We start from the raw sequence: 26,661 nt of genomic DNA on the forward strand, positions 1-26,661 counted from the left end.
TCAGAGAAAGGGAAAACACAATTTTTATCTTATTTGCTGTGCCTGTGTTGTGCTAAAGTAGAATGCAATATGGAGATTGTTTACCCAAAGTGAAGATGTTTTGTTTCCTTGGCCTATCAGGGCCAAGAGTGTGTGTGTGTGTTGGGATTATCACAAGACAGCCGTGGGAGAGTCAGGAGATGAGTGCAGTTCTGTGCAGTTGTGTGCAGAGGGAGTGCAAGGCAGATTCAGTTTAGATGAAATTTATATAGTAGAGTATAATAAAGTAATTAATTAGCCTTCTAATAAGATGGAGTCAGATGCATCATTCTCTCTCTCTCACCAACGCTGGGGATGCCTTTGATTAGTAATAGCCCCCGATTTACCTTCATGCCAAAAGTGAATATCGTGATGACGATTTTGAACACCAAAGCCAAGGCGAGCTGCCACATGGCAGAGTAGACTCCAGGGCCAGCAGGTCTGTCGGGAATGTCATCCACAGGCCGGGTCATGTTTGGGTCGTTGATGTAGTCGCAGAGCTGCGAGGACTCCAGGGCACCGCAGTCGTTGAAGAGCTCGGAGATGAGCTCGCTGGTGCTCCTGCGGGTGTAGGGGTTGGGGTAGGCGATGATGGCAGTGATGGCTGTTATCACAATCACCTCCAGCACTGGGTACTTCCCAAGCCTGGTGGTTTTCCGCCTCCTGCACCAGGCGATGTTGCATCGGATGAAGAGGGTCCCCCAGAGGCCCCCGAAGACGCCGAGCAGGATGAAGGGGAAGAGCTCGGCCATGTACCAGGGCGTGTGGTACTCCACGTAGAACAGCACCAGCCGGCTGTTTCCAAAAGGATTGATGGACCTCAGCGTGAAGGCAGCCACAAGAGCAGCAAAAAATGACCTCCAGAGGGTTTTCAGGGGAAAGTAGTAGCTGACCTAAAACCAAGCAAAGACCATAAACATTTCACTGAGTGTCGCAGAGGGTGTTTCCTTTAACTACAACCACCATGTGTTTCATTTGACGTTACTGCAAGCACCAGACCTTACCACTGCCAGAACATGTTCACAAAGGTATCAGAAAAGGCATTTTCAGATTTCAGAAAAGGGATAGCACCTAGTTTAAAACTGATAAATTTAAATCTAGAGTTGCTGTCTAGAGAGTATAAGAAACGCTTGACATCTTGGTCCATGCATTAGCTAGCTGGAGGCTGGAGAAACCTCAGCAGAGGGATATATTTCCATTAGATGACTAGATGAGTCATCTAATTTGTTTCCAGAAAGTCAGTGCCCTTCTGCTACTCAGATTATGCTAAAATACCTGGTTATTTCTTATTACTGGAAATCATAGATAATTTTTGTTAAAGGGGAAAAAATAAGCCTATAAATATTTGAAAAATAATGAGTAATCTTGGAGAAGGGTATCAAATTAAAATATATTTACTGAAGCAAGAGAACTGCCAGGTCTCACCTCTTCCAGACTAAAAAGCACACCTCCAATTGGAGCCCCAAAGGCAACTGAAACTCCTGCAGCGGCTGCAGCTGAAAGTACCTACAAAGCAAATGTTTACATACAAGGCATGAGTTCTTTGAAACCCTGAGTATCCAGACAGAGAAATCAAAAATTTATAAGCCAAGCTCACCTCTCTTCTCTTTCCTTCATTCTTGCTGTACTTAGAGAAAAGGCTGCTGAAGAAGTTTCCACAGCAACAGGCCACATGGACTAATGGGCCCTCTTTCCCAAGGCTGAGGCCTGAAGACACCACCAGAACCAGGGTGACTGTTTTGATTAAAAGTGTCCATTTTCCCAGGTAGCCCCTAATAATGAACCCACTCAAGATGGTTTTTATCTGGAAAGCAGGAAGAACATGTTGAAAAGATGAAGAATCCTTTTCTACTCTGAACTTTCAAATGGAGTTAAAACTCCAGCAGAGTTTAAAAAGTTGCAGTCTGCTTGAAAAGAGACAGTGATGGAGAGAAAGGAACTGTAGGTAGGGCAGCTTTCCCACAGCAATATCTGAGCAGGGGTTAAGCAGACCACACTTTTACTGCTGTTACGGGTGGTCCCCATAACAGGCAGTAAGGACTCTCACAGAGATCAATAGAAATATGAAACTCTTACATATCTCCTTGGCTTACAAGATCAGAGTTTAGCTGGATTTGAGTTTAACAAAGCAGAAAAAAAAAGCAAATAAACAACAACAGACTTTTTCCAGATAAAATACACAAAAAAGTTCTAGATATTTGGAATCACTGTGCCATAAAACCATGCACATATTATGAAATGAGAAAGTCCAGAAGATCATATTTCTACACATTTTGTCTTAATTTTGCTAGTGAGTGGCTCGGAAAGCACAATGCATGTGCATGACACAAAGGCTACAGGGTGGGATTTGGGTTTGGGCTCTAGGCATGCAAATGGGCTGGAGCTGAGCCTCACCTCACACGAGGCATTAACCACTTGGAAACTGCCTTTGTAGTTAACTATGAGAACTTTTTAAAACCACAAATATATTAAAAACATAACAAAGACACACATGACTACTTTCAAACATGTAAATTATTCAAATATTTTAAATTATTTGTGGTGAGATTTTTGAAACATTTGGATGCTTCTCTTAGAGATCAAGAACAAAAGTATGCCAAGATTTCTAAGCTTTGGGCTGTTAATTCTGTCTGCCAGATTCCTAAATAATAATTTCTGTAGTTCCATAGCACTTCTAACAAGAGATTGCCCTGATTTCAAAGACTTTTAATTACTGTGCTGGTTGAATTACAAGCTTCTCCATTTAACTGTTTAATTATGGACTGAGGCTCAATATGTAAAATATTGAAAACCAAGTACATATTTTGGCTGCTATAATGTTGTCATGCTGGCACAATGTGCATTATTCTGTCTTGAGGAAAACAATTTGCAAAAGACATGCACCAGACACTTTTCAGGCATCCCAAATGATGGGCATCTTCAGCAGTTTAGGAAACCTTAGCTTTGTAGCCCACCCTCTTATTTTTATTTCACTTTTATTTAGAGTCTAGCCTAGAAAATAACTGGTTTTGTAACTGGCCCAAGTAATTTTATCCTAGGAAAATTCTCTGTAATCTTCTAGTGAGTATGTATCTTGGAGATGTTGATTTTTAATTCACACTCTGGCAACGAACAAGTACGTGCATTAACCTGTCACAGTGACATATGAACACTTTTTACTATGAAAAACTTAGATGATCACCATAAAAGCAAAAAAAAGGAATGAAGACAGATGAGATGGAAAGACAATTTTCTTTGTTGCTATGCTATCTCATAGTATAGTTCTGGAATGGGAAAAGGCAATAATTTTTTTGTTGTGGTTTGAGGTTTTTTTGGATATTCATGCAAAAAGGGAAACTCACCTCTGGGATTCCAGAGCCACAGGCATAAGGAGCAAACACTCTGACGAGGGAGACTGCCAGGAAAGCAAAACATAGAGCCCACATAATGTACAGAAAATAGTTTAGAATGTAAGCACTTGCACCCTAGAAAAATAACAGTAACAAACATTGTTAGACAAAAGCAGATTGGCAAATCTCACACTTCTACTAGTGATTATGATGGCATTGAGCCTGATTTTTCATACACATGGTAACTGCTGCTTTTCCTCAGGAAGGACAAATAACTTTATATACTCCAATAATTTTATTACTCATGGAAAGAAGCAGCATACTAATAAATACCTAACCCAGCCCACACAGTCTGTTTGCAAGGGACCCATATACCTTAAACTGAGCATCTTTCAAGCACTAAAAAAATCTAACTAACCCACATAAAGTTCCAAAACATCAAACAAATACAGCATAAGGGCAAAAGCAATAGGTAATAAAAGGCACCTAATGAAGGAATCTGATGTGTTCATCCTATAGTGGGAGACAAGGAATGAGACCCTGATATGTACTTTTCCAAGGGCTGGTATTCAAAGGTCAGTTCTCCATGCAGACGCTGATTTTTCAAACAACATCCCTGTGTATATCAGTAGCCAGTTCAGTTCACAAACAGGAAGGGTAAAACCATACAGAAATAATGTCTTTCTATATAGTGTTGTACATGATAGGGTTGAAAATAATTTGAAAACACCACAGCTTGGCAGAACCCACTCACACATCTCAGGCTTATTACTAACTGGAATGATTTTAAAATATTAGGACAAAAATTACTATCTTCAAACTGAATAGCTTTACTTTTCTAACAGAACGGGAATGCTAATGATCACTAACAATGGTTGACTGTGCAGTGAAAGCATAGTCAATAGTAACCTTCAAGTTTCTACCTTTTTCCAATGGTCAAGTCAAAACCTTTGTTAAAATCTGCCTTGGAATACCTCTTTCTCTTCACATGCATTTTTTTTTAGATTAATTTCAAAACCCCACCTACATGGACAAAAGAGAATCTACTCAGCAGCATCAAATCAATACAAGGAGCTTAAGCCTTCAAACAATATCCTGTAGCAACATGACACTACAGAATAAAAAACTGAGATGAATCTCAGTGCATGAATTGGTATGAATCCTTCACCTCCAAGTGAACTCTTCCTACCGGATGCAATCCCAGCTGCTCAAGAGCATCAGGGCCCCTGTCTCTGCTCTGCAGGACAGCAGCCTGGATATCAACATTATGATAAATCAAGTAGGAAAACAGGCATTAATCAATTGTATCAGTTAACAGGGCTGGCCAAGCCTTGTTCCCAGTCATAAAAAACTTAAGAGATGAGAAGTCTCCCTGTTTTCAAATCTGCAAGGAATCAACTTTTAACAGCATGGATGTTTGCTAGCTTCATTATCCAGGTGTGTCCAAATGAAAATGCAGTAAGACCATTAACCCTTATCCTTATGGATGTATCTGGAAGAAGGACAGTTTGTTAAGCTGGTGCTTGCTGAAGTTAGCAGCTGGCTTTGCTGATGATAGCAGAATGCTGAAGCAATACAGGGCTATCCCCCTGAGACTGAGCAGTCATGGATCCCACACTGGCAGTGATTGACATCTGGCTATAGTAACCGAGGGCTTTTGTTGCTACAGCTGAAGACAGTCTCGTGAATGTCTTCTCCTAGTGCTTTCAATTACAAACAGCTATGACAATATTTACTCTTCCTCTAGAGAAAACTCTGGATATCTTGCCTCAGGGCAAAATCCTCCTGTCAATGTAAACCTGGAATACCACCAAAGAAGGCCAACACCATTACAAAAATTTGGCCCTTCTGGGGTTGAGTAGAAGCTGTAGTTTTGCTTCTAAATTCACTGGAGAAAATTTTACTTTGTTTCTTTTTACTTCTTCTTCTTCTTTTGCATCTCAGAAGTCATAAGAAAACTCTGTCAGCTCGTTACTGCAGTCACACATACACCTACAGCGCCGTGGCAGGACCCCACAAGAGTCCGTATGGCCAGTTCAATCCTATCCCTTGGGACATCTTTCACTGTTACATTTTCCAGATATCTGGCATTCTGCAGGTTCAATTGCAGCAGTTTCTAATGATTAATAATATAAAAACCTTTGGGAAGTGAAGTAGCAGTAACTCAGTGCAGCAAATGGTTCATTTCTCATCCATTACATGCCATTACTAAAGCTCTGAACCAGTGAAAGTCTTCAGCATGTACACTGGAGTCAGGGACTGAAGCAGATCACCAGCAGAGCTGATCCTGCTATGACCCTTTCCATGACAGCTCAAAAGACTCACCCTGGAAGCAACAGTAATGAAGCAAGAAGGAAAACTGAGCAAAATTTTGCATTTTAGTTTGCAAGACCAAGCAATATTTCAGATCTGGTGTCAGTCCAGTTTAGAAACAAATGGAACACAATTGAAAACAAGCCTCACAAACTCAGAACACTGAAATAAACCACACCCCTCAGGATGCCCTCCAATGTGTGGTTACTCCAGAGGCCCAGAGCTCTACTCTGACTCGATGGGGATCTCACAGCTTGCAGACCCTCTCCTATGGATGTTTCAGCAGTGTGTGTCCTCAAGACTGACAGGTTCAAGGCTGCAAAACTGAGAAGTGGGTTCCAGGTTTAGAGAGGCTTCCTTGTCCTGCAGCTCTCAGCTTCATGACAGGAGATCCTGGGATAGGAATTCAGTCCATTGCTGGACGCAGTGTCATGATCCATGGGAGACATGGAGTCCTTTCCTCTACCCTGGACATGTGCAAGCCATCAAAAGTGGGGTCCTCAGCTCCAGTGAAGCTGGGGTTGGGACCAAACTGAATCTGCAGAACAGGGAAAGTCCAGATCACCACTGACAACTGAGGACCTTTTGATCTGCCAGTGAATTTGAGGTTTTGAAAGTTTCTCACACCAAAAAACCCTCTTCACCTCCTCTTCCAAAGTAATTCAAGGCCAGAAGGGTGAAGGATAATTGGCCTACAAAACAGTGCTTAGGGAAGTAAACATAGCTTGGTAGGTGTCTAATGGGCTATTATGTTATCCATAATAATTTATAGCAAGCCTCTGCTTTGGGCTCATTTTATGGGAGCACTAGAATGGAAACATTTTTCAAGAGATGCCATAGGAAAAGTCACAACTCTCTGTGAAAATGTATGTACAGGGTTTATCACAGCCATAAATTGGCAAAACCACAAGGAAGAACTGATCTAAATCTCAGTCCTCAAAATGTCAGTTACTTGGCTATGACGAGAAAGAATCACAGTCACACATTAAAAAAAGAAGGCATGTCAGACCAGAGTACCTTTAGGGAAACTGCTCCAAATACTTTTTGCCTAAATTGTGCTCCAATGTGCACTGTTGTTTTATAGGGCTCGTCTGTAAATGTCAGGCACAAAGTGAAACATAGGGGGAAAACCCAGCAAAATTATTCTGAAACTCAGTCAAGTTCAGTGTATTTTGATACCTACTAAAATCCTCTACCTCTACAGGAACCAGCACAAAACATGCTCGTATCATAAGCCTTTTGAACAGAAGCCTTTTGAACAAAACTGAATTTTTCCTTTCGAAATTCACATTTTTATTGGGCTTTCCCTGGGATTTCAGTGTAACAGTAACAGACAGATATATTATTAATATTTACAGCCTCCAGCAGACCCTCAGGAACCCACAGATCTTAGAGGCACATTTGTTTTAGGAAAGTAACTAAAACTAAGCCAATATGAACCTTTTCTTATTTGTCCTACTGTGACAGTACACCAGGAGGTGAGAAGCTCAATTTGAACACCAAGTGAGTGAAGTTTCACAGTGCTCACCTGGCTGATAACTTTTCTAAAGGCCACAGCACACAACAGTCATGACTGCTGGTTTCAAGAAGCAGAAGAAAGCAATAAATTTTCTCAAGGATATGCATCTTTCCTATATTCCAGCCAAAGTAACAGAATGACAAACACATGCACAGGATTTCCAAATCCCCTTATAATTTTTAAAGTTTCCTCTTTTTTCCCTTCTGTGTCTGGTGGCCAAATAAACAATACTTTGTTTATTTTTTTTTTTTTTGTTTGGTTTTGTTTGTTTATTTGGGGGTTTTGTTTTTGGTTTTGGGGGTTTTTTTTTGTTCTCTTACATTACAACATCAGTCCCATGCTGTAGCTTTTTATCAGGGTAATATTTCTTCACTTTCACAAAGACACAGACACCCCAAAATCTGTTAATGATTCTTACTTCCACTAGGGTTAATTAGAGCTATAGAAAATTGAGCTATACTCCCACCTATACTTCTTGTCCTGTGAGCTAAAGCAGCACTGAAGGGAACATGAATGACACACTTGCCTGGCATTGAAGGTGTCCTCAAACACTGTCTGCAGGACCAGACAACCTCCACACTGGGGGAAGATCTGAGACAACCTCTCCAAATCACCCATTCACACATCATATTCAGTTTTTGTCAAATTCAAGTCAGACATAAGGAGGAAGGGGGGATTTGAGAAAATAATTCTGCCAAATATTTGAGTTGTGAAGGGATCAGTATTATTCAATACATTAAATAACTTAGATTGGAAATGAAATGTGGTTTTTGTATTTTTTCTACAGGTATTATCGGCCAAATGGTGTACAGAAAGGCTTCTTTTTATTGTTTTCAAAATGAAACTTTCACCTGCTTTGCTCTGAAACAGCATTCTTTGTATTTAAAATTACTATTATTATGAAAAAGAAAGTGCAAGGAAAAACAATCTGAAAATATAAGCTGCATGTCTGTCCAGATCAGCTTTTTCCCTTCCTGTCCAACAGGAAACCCCTGCAAATCCTTCACTCTGGTGACCCCCAGGGAGCCCACTCTTTCCCCAGTTTTTGGTGCTAGCTAAATCTCTTGATGTGTCATAGAGAGACTGGTTGCAAGGGATAAACAAGCAGTTCTTATGCAGCTCCTTCTATCAGAATACATAAAACCCCATCTGCAATCCCAAAAATATCCCGCATAAATGTATTTGTCAGTGCTCATCTTTTTTTTGTCCCATAAAATTATGTTTAAAAGGAAAAAAAGAAAATGCAGCTCAAGTCCCCTGGTGATTATGCTATGTGTGTTATGAAACACTTTTAGTTTAATACTGATAAAAAGAGAGTGCAAGCTCACAGTTTTCCAGTTTCCATTGCACTGAAACCACAGGACTTCCTTCAGGTTAAGCAGATATTGCTTGTGGAAATGTCTTTTTCTGCAGTGTGCTCAGTTCATTACTTTCCCTTTCAGAGAAACCCCTGGAGGGAACATCAGCAAGTATGGAAAAGGGCAGTGCCTGCCCTGCTGTGACCCCAGGCTAATCAGGCTCCCTACCTCAGACTGGCTTACGAGCAGCTCCGACCATTTCTGCCACTGGGGACACTTGTCCCTGTCATCAAATGTGGTTTCATTAGATGTCCAGCAGCACTGCTCATGGCTGTACCAGAAGGCAGACAGGCAGACACCCTCTTTCAGGTCTGTCATCCAATCCACAGCTAAATCTATCACTCCAGCTAAAGTACCTGGGAAAAGAAACACAGAAAAAGAAATGCTGGCATTAAAAACAATCAAGTTACAAGGACAATAGATCCAATTTTAATAACATAATAAAAGCTGTTATTTGGGTAAGCAGGCACAATATAAGGCTGTGTTCTCAGCCTGGAGAAGAGAAGGAGCCTCCCAGCACCTGAAGGGAGCCTGTAAGAAAGATGGGGACAGACTTTCTATCAGGGCCTGTTGCAGTAGGGCAAGGGCTAACAATTTTAAACTAAGAGAGGTTGATTTAGAGTAAGTATAAGGAAAAATATTTTTACAATGAGGGTGGTGGAAACCACCCTCATTGTAAAAATATTGGGTTGCCCAGAATGGTGGATGGGTTGCCCAGAGAGGTAGATGCCCCATCCCTGGAAACATTCAAGGTCAGGTTTCACAGGATGGCCCTTAAAGTCCCCTTCTAACCCAAACTATTTTCTGCATCAATAAATACAAAGAACTGGGGGCAATAGCAAGTTTTTCTGACCTTCAATGCTCTCTCATGAGCTTTTATTTTAAATGTTATCATTTTCTCATATAATTTTATTTTAAACATCATAATTTTCATACTGACTTATGGCCAAATAGGGGAGATACAACCAATGCCAGGCTGCAGGCTGTCCCAGGCAGGTTCCCCATCTGGCTGAGATGTGAAGAACGTCGTGCAGGGTCTACACACACACTTGCCACGGGTCTCAAACCTCACTGTGTATTTCAGGGGTAATGGAGGAGAAGGATATCTATATTTATGTACTGCTTTACTGGTCCCAGCACAGCAACTGTTTAGAAGGATGATTTCATTGCAGATACAATGTAATGCCAAATTCCGACTTACGAACTTAACAGAATGGGGCTTTCGATATGTCTGTACATTGATTAGCAATCTGGACATGCAGAATTATCCTTCAAATCCTCCATGTACCACAAGGCTCGTTTCAGCTTCTCCTCGGTAATTCCACGGAGCTACAGTGACACCCGCTGGCCACCAGACGCAGGTAAACTTTGTGTCTCTTTACACAGACACAAGGAAAAAAAAAATTTCTGCTGCTCTAGGTCATTTGCTCATCAGCAATAACAACCTGCCCCAGCAGCAGCACCCTCAGAGCAGGTGGGTCCCAGGAATGCAAGAGCAGCAGGAATGGGAGGCTGGGAGCAGCCAGAACAAAGAGAGGTAGACCTGTGTGCTCTCCCTATATCCATACTTTCTGGAAAGAATTAAAACACCAACTGATAGAAGAGTCATTTAGCGTTTTTCAAATCCCTCTCACATACAATAGAAAACAGAAGTCATCATTACTTTTACAAATAGTCGTTAATAAAATTTCAGGAGACTGCTAATTTATTTGAACAGAATTTATCGATGCGTATCAATGCATTGGGGAAAAAATACTTTGCAAAATGCAAACTGGTTTGGTTTTATGTTTCCAAAACTTACAGATTTGTGGCTCCTGCTAAGAATGCAATTACATGAAGCAGGACTGGGGGCTGCTCCTTTTCCGCCAGCAGCTGGGGCACACAAGTGGCTCTAAGAGCTGATTTATTTAATCTGGAACTAAAGATTTCTGATTTTCATTTCTATAAAAGAGACGGGGGGAAAACACATTTCAAATCATTCAAGCCTTAAAAAGGATACTTGCCCTCACACTGACAAGCAGTGGTTATCAGGGTAGCAGTGAAGAATCTCTGTAGTATAAAAATAATCTGAAGCACTATACAGATATACTAGACAGGATCACACACACACACACACACACACATACAAAAAGGCTGCAGAACGGAGTGATGATGTCTTTAATGATTCTTTTTTTCCATTAAGATCTTGCCTTAATTTGGTTATTCTTTTCAATTTTTCCCAAGTTTCTATGGAAACAATGAACCATACTGCTAGATGATGATGAATCATTGCATTGCTGGCAACATCAGCCTGCATAGCTTCCTGCTTTGCAGTGAGCTCTAAATTCTCCTCCAACTGCCTGAAAGTTTCAGAAACAAGGAATTTTCATCTCTTGGACATGAGCACCAAATGCTGTGCCTTTTGCACCTCTTGATGGATCTTTAACATTTTCTGTAACCTTCAAAGTTTACACTTAACCATATTAAGCTGCATACTAATTCTACCCAGCAGAAGATGCAAAGGAAGACAGACTTTTGAATGTGTTTCCCCAATAAAGTTAGTAACCATACTGAAGAACAAACATTCAGTTCTCTAATATAATAAGCTCACAGGCACCTCAACACCAGTAAGACAATGTGCTTAATTATGCAGCTGATCTAATCCCTTTTGCCAAATTCTTAGGAATCCGCATAAGGAGGAAAATGCTTTTTACTACATGCCATTTACTACACCGGCCTTCAAGAGAAGAAATTCCTACGGAGGCCCAGGATAATAATGCAATAGTGAATGCTTCACCACCTATGTGACCAGAGCTAGAAGTTAAAGTTCTGAATTTTTGTAACTTGAAGTGCAATTAATGCAAGTGTTAGACAGTTCAGCATCTCAAGGTCAAGCTTTTAATTTCTTGTGCTTATTTTGGCTGCCAAGACTGTAATAGAACATAAAGTTATCTCCATGCTTCTCCCATCAAAGGAGCTGAGTTTGTTTCTCCTTCCATGTAACCTCCTGCCTGTAAGGAAAAATAACAAAGTACTCTAAAGCCAGACAATGCTGAACTTCATTTTCGATATTAGCCTTTTACTTCGCTCCTTTTCCTTCTGTTGATGATGGCAAAATTCTTCCTTTACAGTGCCCTAATGAGAATGCTAAAAATTTGCTTTGAAAAGACAGTTTTCCTCATGCACCTGTGTCAGAAAACAGCATCACCCAAGCTGTGCAGCACAGAATTACAAAGGGAATTCTCGTACATCCAGCCTCAGCATCAGAGCATTTCAGCATTACTATGACGGCATTTTTTGTCACATAGCTTTAGAAAACACAGACACTTGCTGATCTATAAAGAGCATATGTTTTCAGTTGGCCAGTAGTAAGGGTTAGGCTGAGGAACATCTACTGGTCTGCAGGCATGATGGGCCCAGCAAAAATTCAGAGTTCCTTAAAAACAAATGCCTACAATTTTGGCATCCATATGTAAATTTTTAGGCTCACTCTCCATGCACTGCTTTATATGAGGAAAGCATGGAAACTCTGACTGAAACAGGCCTAGGTAGTGTTCAGTATCTTTTTCTAGACCATTGTGTGAACAGTCTTCACCTGATCTCCTCACCAAACACCACCTGTGGGTTTTACTGTTCCTTTTCTCTGCAATTAGCAGGCTTTGGCTATCAAAGCCTCATTTCCAGGAGCTCCTTAGTGCCTTTCCTGCCATTTGACTGTGTCAGACACCATCATCTCCTTCCAGCCTGATGTTCAAGGTCCTGTGGGTACTTGCCACAGACGTGAGAGGCAGTGGCAGTGCTGTGCTCAGGCTAATTTATGTGTGCACTGCCTCACACAGGAAACTATATGATCCCAATGGCTGCTGTTACATTCTCAGTATATGTTAGTGTTATCTGTAACCCTGAAGCTGGCTCTGCTGTGAGCAGGAAGCCAGAGCAGAACCCCCTCCAGACATCCCTTTTCCACCTACACTTTTCTGGGACTAACAAAGGATGCAGGTTCAATGACACTCCAAAAACAACAAGAGATATATATGTATGACATACGTGGCATGATACATGTATCATACTGCCAGATGGGATGGTCCTCTCCTTCCTGCCTCCATCAGCTAGATTTTATTTGCTTGTGGCTCTGTGGTGACTAGCACTGCTGAGCCCACAAATCGACTGAAAACTAATCTGGCCAAAGTCCATTTTTTCTAGCAAGTCAAAACCAATATTCACTCGCCCAGTATAACTACACAGAGCAACAGGGCCCAGTGACAGATGCACTGGAGAGCAAGGATTGCTCCTTTTGCCCTTGTTGGATCGTGTTGGCAGTAGAGGTGCAGCCTTTGAGACTTTCCAAAATCTGAAAGATAAAGTTTACCAAATCAGTGGGATTTAGGTTTCTAGATCAGTTAATCTCCATTTAAACTCCTGAGCCTGGGTAAACGACCCAAGTGCTTTTGGACACTTGGAAGCCCCTGGCAGCCTCTTCCCAAGAGTCCCATCTTGCTGTCCTCCCCACCCAGCACAGGGACAGCAGGGGCAGAATGCTCCATGGGACCCTGATGTCCTGAGCACTGCTGCTGGCACTTTTCCCTTTCTCTCCCACTCCTTGCCATACTTTCTGCTTGCCTCCGGTAATGCCTGGACCCAGCTGCTCCAGGGTGCACCCAGGGTCCATCCACTGAGCCAGGCAGCTCCCCTTGGAGCAGCAGCAGCTTCTGCCTGTTCAGCAGAGGGGCCATGCAGGAGCCAGGCTGCTCCATGCAATCCCATCTGATCATACAGGCGCCCTCGCAGCACGCTTGCTTCTCTGAACAGGCAATATTTTACAAAGGCAGGAAAACAACACAAAGTGCCTCTTGACTGCACCACCATCTCCTCCCTCCCCAAACCTGGTTAAGATATCTGACTAATTTGGTTTGACTCTCTGAGGCAAAACATGTTGGTCTGCACCCTTGTTGCTGAAAACGTTGCAAAAGCCACCAGATCTCAGCTGGAGCTTACTCTCAACCCCCATTCCCAGCTGGGCATATCAATTAGGGCTTATCAGAGGACAGTGACTCAGGTTTTTAACAGCCTTGAGGATTTCAGCTAAAGGTTTCATTGCAAATTAGAACTGAATAAAACCTTCTGGGATGTTCTTACTAAAACAGGAATGTGTGCATGTTTACCACATTCTTTGTACAAGGAAAGGATTACTGAGGTCACTAGAGCCCTCAAGGGCTTGCTCTAACTTTATTTGCAGGCAGAACTCTTCATCCCAGATGAGACCAACCCTGGCCTTCAGGCAGGACTCAGCAGCCCTGGTAGTACACAGTCAATCAGACTCTTCCCATCTCACCCTCCCAACCAAGTTTTTGTGGAAACAATTACATATCTATGAAACTACATCATTTGCCAAACACATCACTTCAGAAATGTTTTCTCAAGAACTTTACCAGTATTTCTGAAGCTCCTAACAACTGTAATGAACATATTAACTTGACAGATGCTGAGCAGGAAATTCCCATCACCCCTTGGAAACTGGGAAACTTCACATGGTGCTTTCACCAAGTAGCATGACACAGGAGCACCCTGACATCACTGAAAACGCATAAAAAATGGCAGCTGTCTGAGCTGGGTCAGAGAAGTGCAGCTTTCCAAGCAGGAAGATGTGCTAAACTGAGGAGAAGACAGGAACAATTGAGGAAGTTAATGAATTTGCCATGTGAGTTTGAGCAGGCTGCTAAATATGTAATGTCTGTCTGGCCTGGAAGCAGATCTGAAACCAAGTCTGAAACTGTATTTTGCCTTCATGCATACACAAAGAAGATAACCTGCAGGAAATAGCAGTTTATAAAGCTCCCCCCCCCTCCCTTGAGTGTCCACAACCAATATTTTCCTCACATCATATTTTTTACTTGCAGAATTAAAGTGATGACAAGAAAAAAAAAATCCTAAAAATAAAATTGACTTCTGCAAAGCAAAGATTCAGAAAGTCAAAGCATGAAGCACTCAAATGCAGATTTCCCAAAGCAATAGAAAAATCCTTCTGCTGGCAAAAACATTTTTTCTAGGTCAGCACTCAAAAGGAGACTTTGCAAGTGCATATTTTTATTTAGACTCATAACTGCATGAATGCAAAGTTGTCTTTTTTGCTTAAAAACAAAAATCATCAGTGGAGAGACAATGCAGTATAAAGGGAAGCAGATGGTACTGCAGCAGCTGAGATGCTTCAGGCACAGCTGTAGCACTAACACATACATACCTGCCAGCAGTCCTATGAGAAGCATCACCACCCATCCTGACCAGGCATCCAGCAAACTCTTGATGAACTCCCATATGGATTCTTTACTTTTGCTTGTAATCTGAAATGAAGCACATATAGATGTGTTGCTGATTTGGGTTGACCGTTTTAGAGTACTAAGTTTAAAATAATTAAACACCTAGGTGATGCATACAATTTTTCTACTCTCTACTTCCCTCAGTCCTAATAATTTATTCAGAGATGCTCAGCTGATTAAGTTGCAGCAGCCCTTTCATACTTACAAATTCAGGACATCCCATGTCCATATATTTAAAAGTTCTCCTCAAGTCATCCCACATCTATATGTTTAGAAGTTCTCCTCAAGTCATGCAAGAAGGTAGGAAGCAATAACTTTGGAAAACTCTCTGTTTTAGTCCCTGCCAGGATGGCTGTGCCCAGGGATGTGAGGCACCGGTACCTTGCGATGGCGGTCAGTGTCACGCGATTTCTCCCGCAGCCAGTCGATGGTATGGAAATCCTCGTAAGTTCCAACATCAGGAAAAGGCTCATCCAGAAAATCCATCAGGTTGCCTGAACCATTCATGTCTCCTGCATTGACCATATTAGGATCTGTATGTAGAGGAAAAATAAGTTTGTCAATAAATTCAAGCAGCTTTATCAGGCATTTCAGAACCAAGTTTTCTGAAACACCTCCACAAGCCAGGAAGTCAAGCATGAAGAGCATGAACAGTAGTCCTGAGGGGCACACACAGACTCTTCATATTTGCTTATAAGAAAGCAGGGGCAGAAATATCCACTACACATCCTACTAAGGCACAAGAGGAAATAAAAAATACCTGTCCCCAAACTAAACAGTTAGAAGAGGAATTTGATGGGAACTTGGATGAGGGCACTTGGGAGTAGGAGAATGTCTATTGCAGCAAGGTGGTCTTTCAGGGGCATTGAAACAAGCTGGGTAACGGAGGAGAAACCAGAATCAAAATGTCCAAGAGACACAAACCTGACAGAGCAAACATGAAGAACATGAGCAGAAACAAACCTCACCACTCACGCTAATTGGTGAGCTACTGTGTGTGCCTCTGGGATCCAGGCTCAGCTGCTGGTTCAGTCTGCACAGGAGAAAGTGGCAGCCAGCTCCAGAAGGGCTCCAGCAGCTGGGCAGGGGTCCTGGGCTGGGACTGGAGGAGGCAGCTGTGCACTTCTACATCACTTAACAAAGTGTTGTTCTAAGGATCGTTAATCCCATCCATCCTAAAAGAGATGCCTGGGAAATGGTGTTTTCCAGAGAATACCTAGAGTTTGCAATCTGAAATTATATGTCTAAAAAAAACTGTCATGGAGTTGCAAGGGAAAAACATGAAAACACGTAAGAATGGGGACATATACAGACTTTAGGGGTTGTATAGAACACAAAGTAACTTTTGCTCATCACTGATGAGGACAGCACAGCACCAATGACTGCCTTTGTTCCACCAGGTATAGAAATGGGAATTTCACAAGAATTGGAATCTTTGAAACTGTGAGGAAATTTCCCAACTCTGTAATTGGGACAGGCAAAAAATGTAGCAGATAAGATTTTAGTGGACTGTGCATAAACCCTGAAACTCTGCTCAGCCCTCTTTAGTGTCTTTTTTCTTCCCCTCTCCCCTTTTCAACTGTTTTACTTGAAAGCTCACCATGTAATTTTTTGCCTTAGTGGGGACTTCAGCAATGTAATAAGTATGAATACTCAGCTTTGTGAGTCTCTGCTCTCCACCGTGTAGGGTTTTTGGGCAACACAGACAATGTGCTGAGCACAGGCAGCTGAGAAAAGCATTATCTTACAGGCAACCAGCAGGTCACCACTATAGCATTAGGAAAAGCCCTTTCAAATGCAGAAATCAAGTAATCGCCAAGCACCACGGCTTGGAGTTTTGTTTGTCTGAAAGAGAATCAAGCAAGTGAATCACAGCCTGGGAAGGAAACTCAGTGCAGAGCAGGTGTCCCATGCAGCGCTGCAGAGCACAAATGAGCTGCCACAAAGCTGGGGTGATGTAAAAAGCAGAAGTTAAGAGGAGCAGCAATGGAGAAGAGCGATCCTTCTCTGCAAGCAGGTGAGAGCAGGCTCCCACGCTGGCTGAGTGAAATGGGAATCTGGAGGTGGGATGGTGCTCCTCACTACAGGAGCTGAAGCTGCGAGGGGCCGCTGAGCTCAGTGTCTCCTAGGGGGACTGGGAAGGGAAGCTGAAATGAGGTGAAAGGATTAGACCTTGCTATTGCTTTGTAACATTGTGATACTTTGCAGATCATTTGCTTCGCCCAATGCTTCCCATACAGCAAAGCAGGGCCTGTAAAGAACGTGCAGCTCAGACTGTCTGCCTGCACAAGGCAGCACCCTCTGCTAAATAAACTTCTGGAAACTGAGTGTTGGCAAGTTTTCCTTCATACCACAAGAAAATTACCCATCATGCCAGTTATATCACGTAAAAAATAGCTTTTTAAGTATGTTGTCAATGCCCAGCACATGACAGTATTGTGATGGATAATACCAGGCCAGACCACAAGTATGTAGGATAATTACAATCTCAGTCTGAATCTATCCCAAAAATACGTGCTACACAACATGTCCAAGGAGAGAAAAAATGTGCTAGAGACCACAGAGCCATGGAAGACTAAGAAAACAAACAAACTTTGTACTCAAGGTACCATACCAGTACCTGGGAATTGCAGCAAACTGGATGATTGCCAGCCTGAAAGTTCACATCAGGTACTACACTTTTGAAAGCAGAGATGTGATATCAGATCATGCAAAACACAATTTTAGTAAATAAAACCTAGCTACAGCACTTCTGGGCTGAGTACTACAGAGTTTCCATCTTATATCCTATCACCAAGCACTATAAATATCCCTTTCCTTCTCTTTATTTTGCATTTATTTCTCTCACTTGACTTTGGCATCTGTAATAATTTACAAAGTTTATTTCAGGATGAGCTAACTTGCCCTCTGAGTGATGCTTGCAGAGATGCTCTCAGTTCTGTCAGCAGAACTGGAACCTTACACCAATCAGTCAGTTACAGATATTTTAACACACATAAATTAAGGGCAAATTAACCTCATCCAAACATGAATTATAGCCAGGTGTACTGCAGCAATACACCCTGATGATGGCAAAAGCATGAACAGCCATGGTGCTGGTTGTCTCATCGAGCATGAGAAATCTGCACTATACCCAGGACACTAAAACCTAGACTCCTTTCACAGCTGATGACAGGAAGTGAACTATTTACATTAGAATGAAAAAGATTACTTCCCAGAAGGGATAATTTCTGTTTATTGATCAGAATGAGATGTCAGAGGTAGACATCTTCATCTGGTCTAATGATCACAACACTACCAGTTCAAAAGAAGCATTGCAATTCCATGACATGCAAAATTAGTTACAAATGCAGCTCCTCAGACCTGAGCATTTAAGAGATTTGGATGCTCTGACAGAGCTTATTGTATACAATGAAACGTGCTGAGTCTTTCTGAGGAATTGTCTAACCTTTCATATTTTGTCCCTTTGCTGTTCCATGTCTTAGACATCCTTGCTGTCCTTTGTACTACATTTGCAGATGCTGATGCAACATAATTTGTGCAAGGGCTGTTTCCTGCTTAGTCCCCATATTGTTTTCCTAATAATTTCTGGCACTCCATCAGCTTTTTCTAGGGCAGACATCCAACACTAAGCAGTCTGCTGTGACTCCTTGAGAGACAGTGGCCAGTGTGGAGCCCATCATTCTATAATCTCTTAGGGACATTTTCCCCTTCATCCACTTGGAACTCCATCAGCCATTTTATTCCCTACAATACAGTAGAGACCCTTAACAGTGAGCAGTCATTTTTACTAATTAACTTACTGTATCTACAACTGAACACGTGTGTCCATAGTCTGCTTTAATAATTGCAAACAGGTTATTTCTAGAAACTGAGCCAGAAAAAAAAGAAACCTGACCAAACCACCTATCTCTGGAACTCACAGGGATCTGGTTAGCAGACTTCCCTGGATTTAGACCCATGCCAGACTACTGTGTTCCTCTAGATGAAGCAGTCCTGGTAGGGACGGAGTCACAAATCAAGAAAGGTCACAGCGCTAGACTGAGAATTGTGTCTCCTGACAGAGGCTTTCCTGGCTGCCACATAACCTCAGACATCTTCCAGAAATCTTGGGCCAGATCAATGTCATGGTCAGTCCCTGATCTCCCAGCCAGCCATGCTTGCTGCACAGTATTCTGAAGCCAGAACAAGTTAGTTACCCTAAAAATATCAGAGGAGCTGCATGAGAGCAAGCTGGAAGTAAGGGTCCAAGTATGAGCCTGTGAAGATTTATGACTGTAGGAAACCAGATCATTTTTAAACACATAAGGAAAGCAAAGAAGAGATTCATGCAAACAAACTAGAAAAGCCAGGGTGCAAACACAGGGAGCTGCTGATGGACCAGAACACACCAACAAGCACAGCTGGTATTACATAGACACAAGATCTTGTTACATTTACTCACTTTTTACTATTTTCTAAAGAACCAAAAGGTAGCAGTATTATCATATTTAGGGTCACATTTTTTCTGCAAGTCTCATAGTGAGTAAGCTCGTCGCTTGACTTTGATCAGTGTGGAGCTAAGTTTTAGAGAAGAGTGATAAATTACATTTACAGTGAAAATGCTGACAAACTCAGCTTTAGAGCACTGTTACAGCACGTGCAAATGTAAAGCCACAGCTAGAAGAGCTGTATCAGTGAACTGACATTCTAGGTAGCATGCTGACTGACTGATCGGATATGAAACGTGTCTGACATGGCAAGCACAGACCAAAACATCCCATAGTTCAAAGAGGCTGAAAAGTATACTGATGGAAAACAACGAGTTGAACAGTCATCAAAGGAAAAGTGTTGGCCCTGGCCTATTGCTCCTAGACATGCTAGTTCCATGCTATGTTCTCCTCATCCTGTTTTAATTGGATACATTGCACTGAGGCAGGCAGTATGATTTTTAATGCAATTCCAACAAGTTTCAAGTTACTTTCAACAGATCACAGTCACTGAATTACTTCAACACTTCAAATGTTTCTAGCAGACAAATGTTCACCTACATGCTTTGCTGTTTTCCTTGAAGTGGGGGGTTGCTATGTGATACATGACAGGATGCAGGCAGCAAAGGATACCTCTCTTCTGCTGTGCCACAAGGAATAAGTGAACCTTGCAAGAGGCTGGGAGAAGAAAGCAAAAGCCTGAATGCCAATTGCAAGCTTCTCAATTCACATTTGGAGTGCCTTTTCAGGGTGTCCAAAGCATCACCTGTTCCATTTCCAGCAAATGTATCACGCGTTAGCCAACACACCAAAGGAGATCATGTCTGTCTCAGGGCTTTTCTACGCTCTAGTACCAACACATCCACTGTGATAAAACAGAGGAGATCCTACTCCAGACACAAAGCTTTTGAATCGTGACTCCATCACAGCTGAGCCCACCACTCACCTGGATTGTTGGTCAGATGAGCTGTGTTCATGTGGCGTGACATGACAGCAGTTACCGCAGAAATGAAGGTGCATGGGGGCTGTGAAAACACCTGGGATTTATTTTCTGTAGTAGTCAGTAATGAACAGTGAAATTTTATTGGCAATCCTCACAAGACTCCTTTTCATGGGCAGATGGTTTGCCACTCTGTGCCCCCAATACTTGTATGATTGTTCCAAGGACCAAGAGTGGTGCCCCAGCCTCGTGGCCTTTATCTGCTCAAGGGGATCTGTCAAGCAAAGGCACCTCCTCCTGAGAGCCGGGTGCTCTTCCAGCATCCATCCACCCCACGCCCAAGGAATTCAGACCCAGCCACAGAGATGGACATAGCACTCTCCTCACAGGGCCTGAATCCAGGCAAACAGGTCGGTGCTGCCAGCAGAGTGAGCTGAATCACGGAATCATGGAATGCTTGGGGTTGGAAGGGTCCGTGCTCAGAGAGAGCCCTAAGAGGGCGAGCCTGAGGGAGAAAGTTCCTAGAGCCCAGCACAGTTACACCACAGGTATTCAGCACCACCTGGCCAGAGAAAATGGGCCTGACAGCTGAGGAGGCAGCAAGCAAGATTATTAACAGGGTCACCATGAAAAACATAAATTAAAAGTACAGGGAGATGATTATGTCTTTTGTGGAGGGCTCAGAGAATGAGGTCAGCTTAGCCTAGAAGAGACCAAGGAAGGCCAGGGTGGTGTGGATGTAATTCCCCTTCCACCACCTGCCACAGAGAAGATGATTTAGAAATGGCAATGTGTGATATAGGAGACAGGTAAACAGTTATTAAACATTCTTCTCAACAAGAAGTAAGATGCTGTGGGGTGGTGATTTTACAAGGAAGAAGTCTTCAGCTAAAGTAAGCAGGCTGAATCCCCAGGAAGTTAAATGCATGATTTTCTATAGGTTGAAAAGTATTTACAGGCAATTTAAGATTATTCAATTTAGAAGCTTTTGACTGAACAAGCCAAACAAGTTATTGACCTTCTGTCTTAATAATGAAGTATATAAAATGTGTTAAAATGGCCTTGAACCAGAGTAATCAAGTTCAGACCCCTGGAAAAAGCAGAAAATACTGAACCCACTTACAGCCCTTTTTTTGAAACATAATATGGGGAAAAAATCCCTATAAATTGAGAAAATACAGAGGAAAGACAAGATTTTAAAATTGGCAAATGCCTTTCCTACAATTCAAGGACTAATTGCACAGCCTCCAATACAAGTAAATAGCTCTGCAAACCCTCAGCTTCTCACCACACTAGCACAGGCAGGCTGCAGTATCAGAAACAGTACAGTAAAATATTGCAGCATTTTATTGTATGGCCCCACCACCACATATTATGGAGTTTCCAGCTATGATAGTGTGGTCAAGTTAAATACAGTCACGTCTTTGATGTGCAGCTTTACCCTGAATAACCTCTATGGAAAAAATTACAAAGCCACAGCAGAGCTCAAAAAACACAGGGCACCAGATCACAGGGGAGAGGGCCTTGGAGAGAAGGGAAAGGCAGGAGGGAACATTTGGGATAAATGGCAGAAAACCGAGGCACTCCTCTGACCAAACCACAGCCTTCAGCTGCTCTCCCCAGCCACCAGCCGTGCTCATGGGGTGAGCCCAGAGAGCAGAGCTGGCCAGGAGCACAGGGGCCACATGGACAGGAGCTGACCCCCAACCAACAGGGCTTCCCACCTTCCATCACAGCCACTCCCTCTTCTCCTTTTCTCCTCCATTCTCTTCCTCTGAGGGGTAAACCACACCCCAACATGCCACTCCCTGCTCCTTCCCATGATGACTCTCCCTTTAGAAAACAATTTCTTTTGGTATGAAATATCGTGTGCCTGCTCCCCCTTCAAGTTTTCTTGGAAAGTCTGAGCAAAATTAGTTTAGCTGCTCAGTTATGTCAGAAAAGAGGGGAAAAAAATCCCAGCTCTTTCCCCGCAAGCTCCAAATGGAATTTTTTCCAAAACTGGCTCTATATAAAAAATGTTAAACTCACATCTCTGTTTCCAGTGAGTCTTAAAGGTCCCTCCAATAAATTTACTTGTTAGTGCACATGTTGAGGCTGTGGAAAAAGCAGGAGGGAAGCATCACTACCTCTGGAATATTCATCTGCAGTTTTGAAACTGAGCTGAAACATCTCTATTAAAGGATGCTCCTCTGCTAACAGCCCAGAAGTTTGAGCAGATGAGCCTCGTGAACTGTATCAACCCCACACCCCCTACTTTTTGAAGGAAACAAGATTTGATTAGGCAAAACACTGGAAACCTTCAACTTCTGGGTAAGAAACTACATTTCAGGAGACAGGACACCCTGGAAACCAGCCCTAACAGTATAGGGGCATGTATGGTTTCTATTCTTGGTTTCCCTCAAGTCCTCTTCTTCACAAAAAAGAGGGGAATTTCCCTTCTGAACCCATGGTTTTTACTGCCACAGAGCTCTAATCCACATCTGAAGAGTCAGAGGTGCTACAGGGTTTTCCTCCTGATGTCAGACACAGCTGAGCTTTCCAGCAACAAATTTCCAGCGCTGCTCTTTGACTCTTCATTCAGAAAATTTTAAGATTAAGGTGGAAAACCAGGTTTGGAACTGCAAAAAGAAAGTGAATGTGTTCACAGAGAGCAGAGTTGCACTGTCAGAAGGGAGGTGCCCTGGTACACAGTTACTCTTAAACAGCTCTTTCCTGAAATGGAATGTTCAGCAGCATTCAATGCATCTCTCACTGAAAACCTTTTTGAGCCTTCAGCTTGAAATAAAACTGATAAACCCACATTGGAAAAGCCATTAATCTGTTCTAGCATGTCACTTCTCGTGATTTGAGCAGAGGCTGTGAGTCATTTTCACACAGGAGGGGAATGTTTTCCTGTTCACAGGGCACTGGCTTTCACTGCTGCCTTTGATGCCAATGGGCTGCACAGCCACAGACAAGTTATTTCATCCCCCTGAGAGGAAGCTTCTGCAAGATGGGGAGACCCTTTCCTTGGGGTGATGCTTAAGAGCAAAATGTTAAAACTGCTTTAGGAACACCAGCCTAATGTAACCCTGACAGAGGGGTTTGGTGTCTCTTTTTTGACATCAATAATCATGTGTGAATTTTTAGTTCTGCCAGGCTAGAGATGAAGAAAGCTGAAAAAAACCCTAACACCTGGTGTGTATGTATGCACACACAAAAAATGAATTAAGATGCTTTCTCTACAACCTCTCATTAAGAGGAAAAATTAACACACACACACCCTCACACCCCTGCTGGGTACCCTGAAAGCTGCAGCGTGTGGCAAAAGCAACCAGGAAAATGACTGGTTCCTCTGGGCACCACACCCCTTCTGAGGGCTGGGCACCATGCTGAGCTAGGAGCTGTTCAGGCCTGAGGAAGGCTGAAAATGACACAAATCAGCCTCCAAGACAAGCAAGATGCCTCTGGACTCTGGAGGAGCCTGGGGGTTGGGAGCATCCCCTTTTCCCCTGCTACAGCACCTGGCTACAGTCACAATCCTGCTCCCTTTGCCCTTCATGGTGAAGCAGTTCCCAGCCCCAGGAGGTTACAGCACTCCACAAGAGCCTGCTCTGCTCAGGCACTTAAGAAGTTCTCTAACCCAGGGTCAACACTCCCCATCTCCTTCTCCTCTGCTCCCTGTTTAAGGCTACCAGCCACTGCCTTTGAAAAGGTACAACGTGTGTGAGAGAGGCCCCTGTGGGCACAGGGCTGAGCACTCTTGCAGCCATGTGCTGGAGGCCTGGAGTGGCACCCCAGTGCTGCCAGGGAGAGCCCCTTCCAGCTGGGGATCATCCCGAGATCCCCCTTTTTTATGCTAAGCAACTCTTAGGGCACTTAAATCCTTAATTTCTGAGGGCCTTCAGCACACACACAAGACTGGTGCCCTGTCTTCCTGCACAGATGTCTGACTGAAATTGAGAGACCAGGAGAACCCCTGCCTGGCACCCATTTCCATAGGGCACTTCCATATGATCCGGAGGAGGGGGGAACCCCTCACGCCTGTGGAACCCAAGCGTGGCAGCCCTGCTGTGCTCCTGGCATGGGCAAAGAGCCAAGTCTCAGTGATCCTGGTGGGCAAGAGCACAGCTCGGCTCACAGCCAGTGCTGGAGAGAACTGAGCCAGCCTTGACTCCAGAGGGAACCAAGAAAAGAAACCCAGCATTGGCACTGACAGGATGCAATTTCCCCCCCGCCCCCATCACCTCATGCAGCAACAGGTTTGTATTTCTATCACTTTAGAGGCTCAGTCTCGAAAAAAAAAAACAGGAGAGGTTCTGTTGGAGAAAAATAAAATTGAAATTCGTTTTTCTTTTCAGTTTGGAACAACAATTGTTCTGTACTTCAATAATTCATTATCTACTTTTTCCCCCTGCCACACCTGATTTTCTGATCCTGACACAACTGCATACCCAATCACTGGAAACCAGAATTCAGCCCTCCCTAAGATTTACAATCTACTTCAGCATGGGAGATGCAAAATATCCCCCCTAAATGTATGGGAGAGCACACAGAGATTCTAGGCGTGCCAAATTTTCACATTTTTCCAATAGTGGGAACAAATTATTTGAACAAAGAACAGGATTTGGAAGAATAAAAAAAACTTCCTGTAGGCCAGGAGTAAAAAGTCACCTGACTCTCTGCCTGATGAAGCTGCAGCTTAGTCATCCTCTGTTCTCTGGCAAAGGCACGGAATTATTTATCACAATTGTTAAAAATATATATAATTTTCTTTTCTGATTAGTATAAGTTCAAAATTAATTTAGTTTCTCACACTGTAACATTTGAATTAGAATAAAGATTTTTAAAAATTAAGAATTTTAAAACACTAAAATATATTTTAAAAGCTATACAGAAAAAAAAGCCCCACAGGAGAGTCAACATTTTTTTTCCTTTACAGATATATATTCACGTATTTGTACAGAGCACATAATTAAACATCCGCACCAGGAAAAAAGACTCTGGACTTTGCTTCCACAAATATTAAGTCCAAAGGCACAATTTGCCTGGGATTTTTCAGCCTTTTGGTGATCGGCATTTTGCAAGGGCGCAAAAATCCGCTTGTCATCTCCTATGTTCCTTTTGGAAGAGGATTTTTCCATTTATATAGGACAAGGAGAAACTGACCTTTTACTACATCAAATTATGCAGGAAACCTGTCGGACTAGGTGCTTTGAAACCACATCAGCAAAAATTAACAATAAAGGAAAAGCCTCTTTCCCCAAATACACCTCTTAACCCCTCGAGCAAGTTAATCCTCATTCCTTTATAAGCTTAGACACAACAGCAACTTCCTTTAAGCATCCAGGGAAAAAAAAAAGGCAGGGGATTCAAGCAAACCACTACTGCTGCTCTCTCTGCACGACTGAATGATGATGGCTGCTCACGTAAGTACAGAATTCCGCAGACACCCGAAGGAGCCATTGGAAAGTACAGGGAACAAAGGGCCTTCTTTAGCTACAAAGCTCCATCTGGCAGCATTTCTGCGGGAGATGCCAGCCGGGAGACAGCACAGAGCCAGCAGGCAGCCTCTGCACCTGCAAACCCTCTGCTTGCAGGGAAAATGAGCCGCTTTATTCCCCAGCAGAAACTGCCCGGCCGAGCTGGGGCCCCACGACTGCAGCACAAGAGCAACTGGCAAATTATTTTTTTTTTTCGAAGAATTATGTTGCTTACCTGCAATGCAACATCATTTAGCCCAATCCCACTGATTTTAATAGCATCCTTCCTTGGGCGGTATGGCTGCAGCAGCAGTGATGTCATGGGGAGGAAGCAGTAACAATCATGTGACCGCATCCTCCGTCTATAGGATCTCTGACCGGGGAGCCGCACCAGCCCGCAATCCTGCGGGATTACACCGCAAGCCTCTTTACCCTGCCCTGCCTCTTCCGTCACCACTGGAACACTGTTTTTTTCCCTCCCTAACCTGAGCTAATCAGTCGTTCTGTGCATCTTTTATGCAACAGCACAACATTCAGGTTTCTCACGAGGTAAAAGCATAGCAAGTACGCTGTGTGCATGCCAGCAAGTATTCCTGGTGACTCTGCAGGCCAGGTTGCTGCTCTGTGAACTATCACAGCAGCTTGGAAATGAGACAAACTGCAATTTCACCATCCCTTCCATTTTTCTGGCACTGCATTTCAAGCTTATCCAAGTTGACTTCCCTCTATCTTCTGTCATATTCATGCTTTGCAAGCCTCCCTAAAAGGTTTCATCCTTGTTATCTTCATTTCTTAATCCATCCATCCATCCATCCATCCGTCCATCCGTCCATCCGTCCATCCGTCCATCCGCCCACTTCTGCCTTTTCGTCAATGCAACTGTCACTGCTTCAAAGATCCTCTTCTATAGGCCAGGCTACTTTTCCTTTCCAAAACATTTGCTTAAGCTTTCCCAAA

At 42.9% G+C, this 26,661-nt stretch overlaps 1 protein-coding gene across 1 annotated transcript in view; it reads right to left on the reverse strand.

Annotated features, from left to right (window-relative positions):
* The window catches only part of CLCN4 (chloride voltage-gated channel 4), a 41,894-nt gene extending 15,795 nt beyond the window's left edge, over window positions 1-26,099 (reverse strand). Inside the window, exons 1-8 of the mRNA XM_064407728.1 lie at window positions 25,940-26,099; window positions 15,212-15,363; window positions 14,755-14,854; window positions 8,706-8,893; window positions 3,360-3,482; window positions 1,616-1,822; window positions 1,444-1,524; window positions 366-911 (exon numbers count right to left, since the gene is read on the reverse strand). Of these exons, the coding sequence (XP_064263798.1) occupies window positions 366-911; window positions 1,444-1,524; window positions 1,616-1,822; window positions 3,360-3,482; window positions 8,706-8,893; window positions 14,755-14,854; window positions 15,212-15,355 (1,389 nt within the window). The 5' untranslated portion in view covers window positions 15,356-15,363; window positions 25,940-26,099. The remainder of the gene's footprint in view (window positions 1-365; window positions 912-1,443; window positions 1,525-1,615; window positions 1,823-3,359; window positions 3,483-8,705; window positions 8,894-14,754; window positions 14,855-15,211; window positions 15,364-25,939) is intronic.
* Between the last annotated feature and the right edge of the window lie 562 nt (window positions 26,100-26,661).

The sequence above is a fragment of the Passer domesticus genome, chromosome 2 (assembly GCF_036417665.1).
Source record: "Passer domesticus isolate bPasDom1 chromosome 2, bPasDom1.hap1, whole genome shotgun sequence".
NCBI classification, from domain to species: domain Eukaryota; kingdom Metazoa; phylum Chordata; class Aves; order Passeriformes; family Passeridae; genus Passer; species Passer domesticus.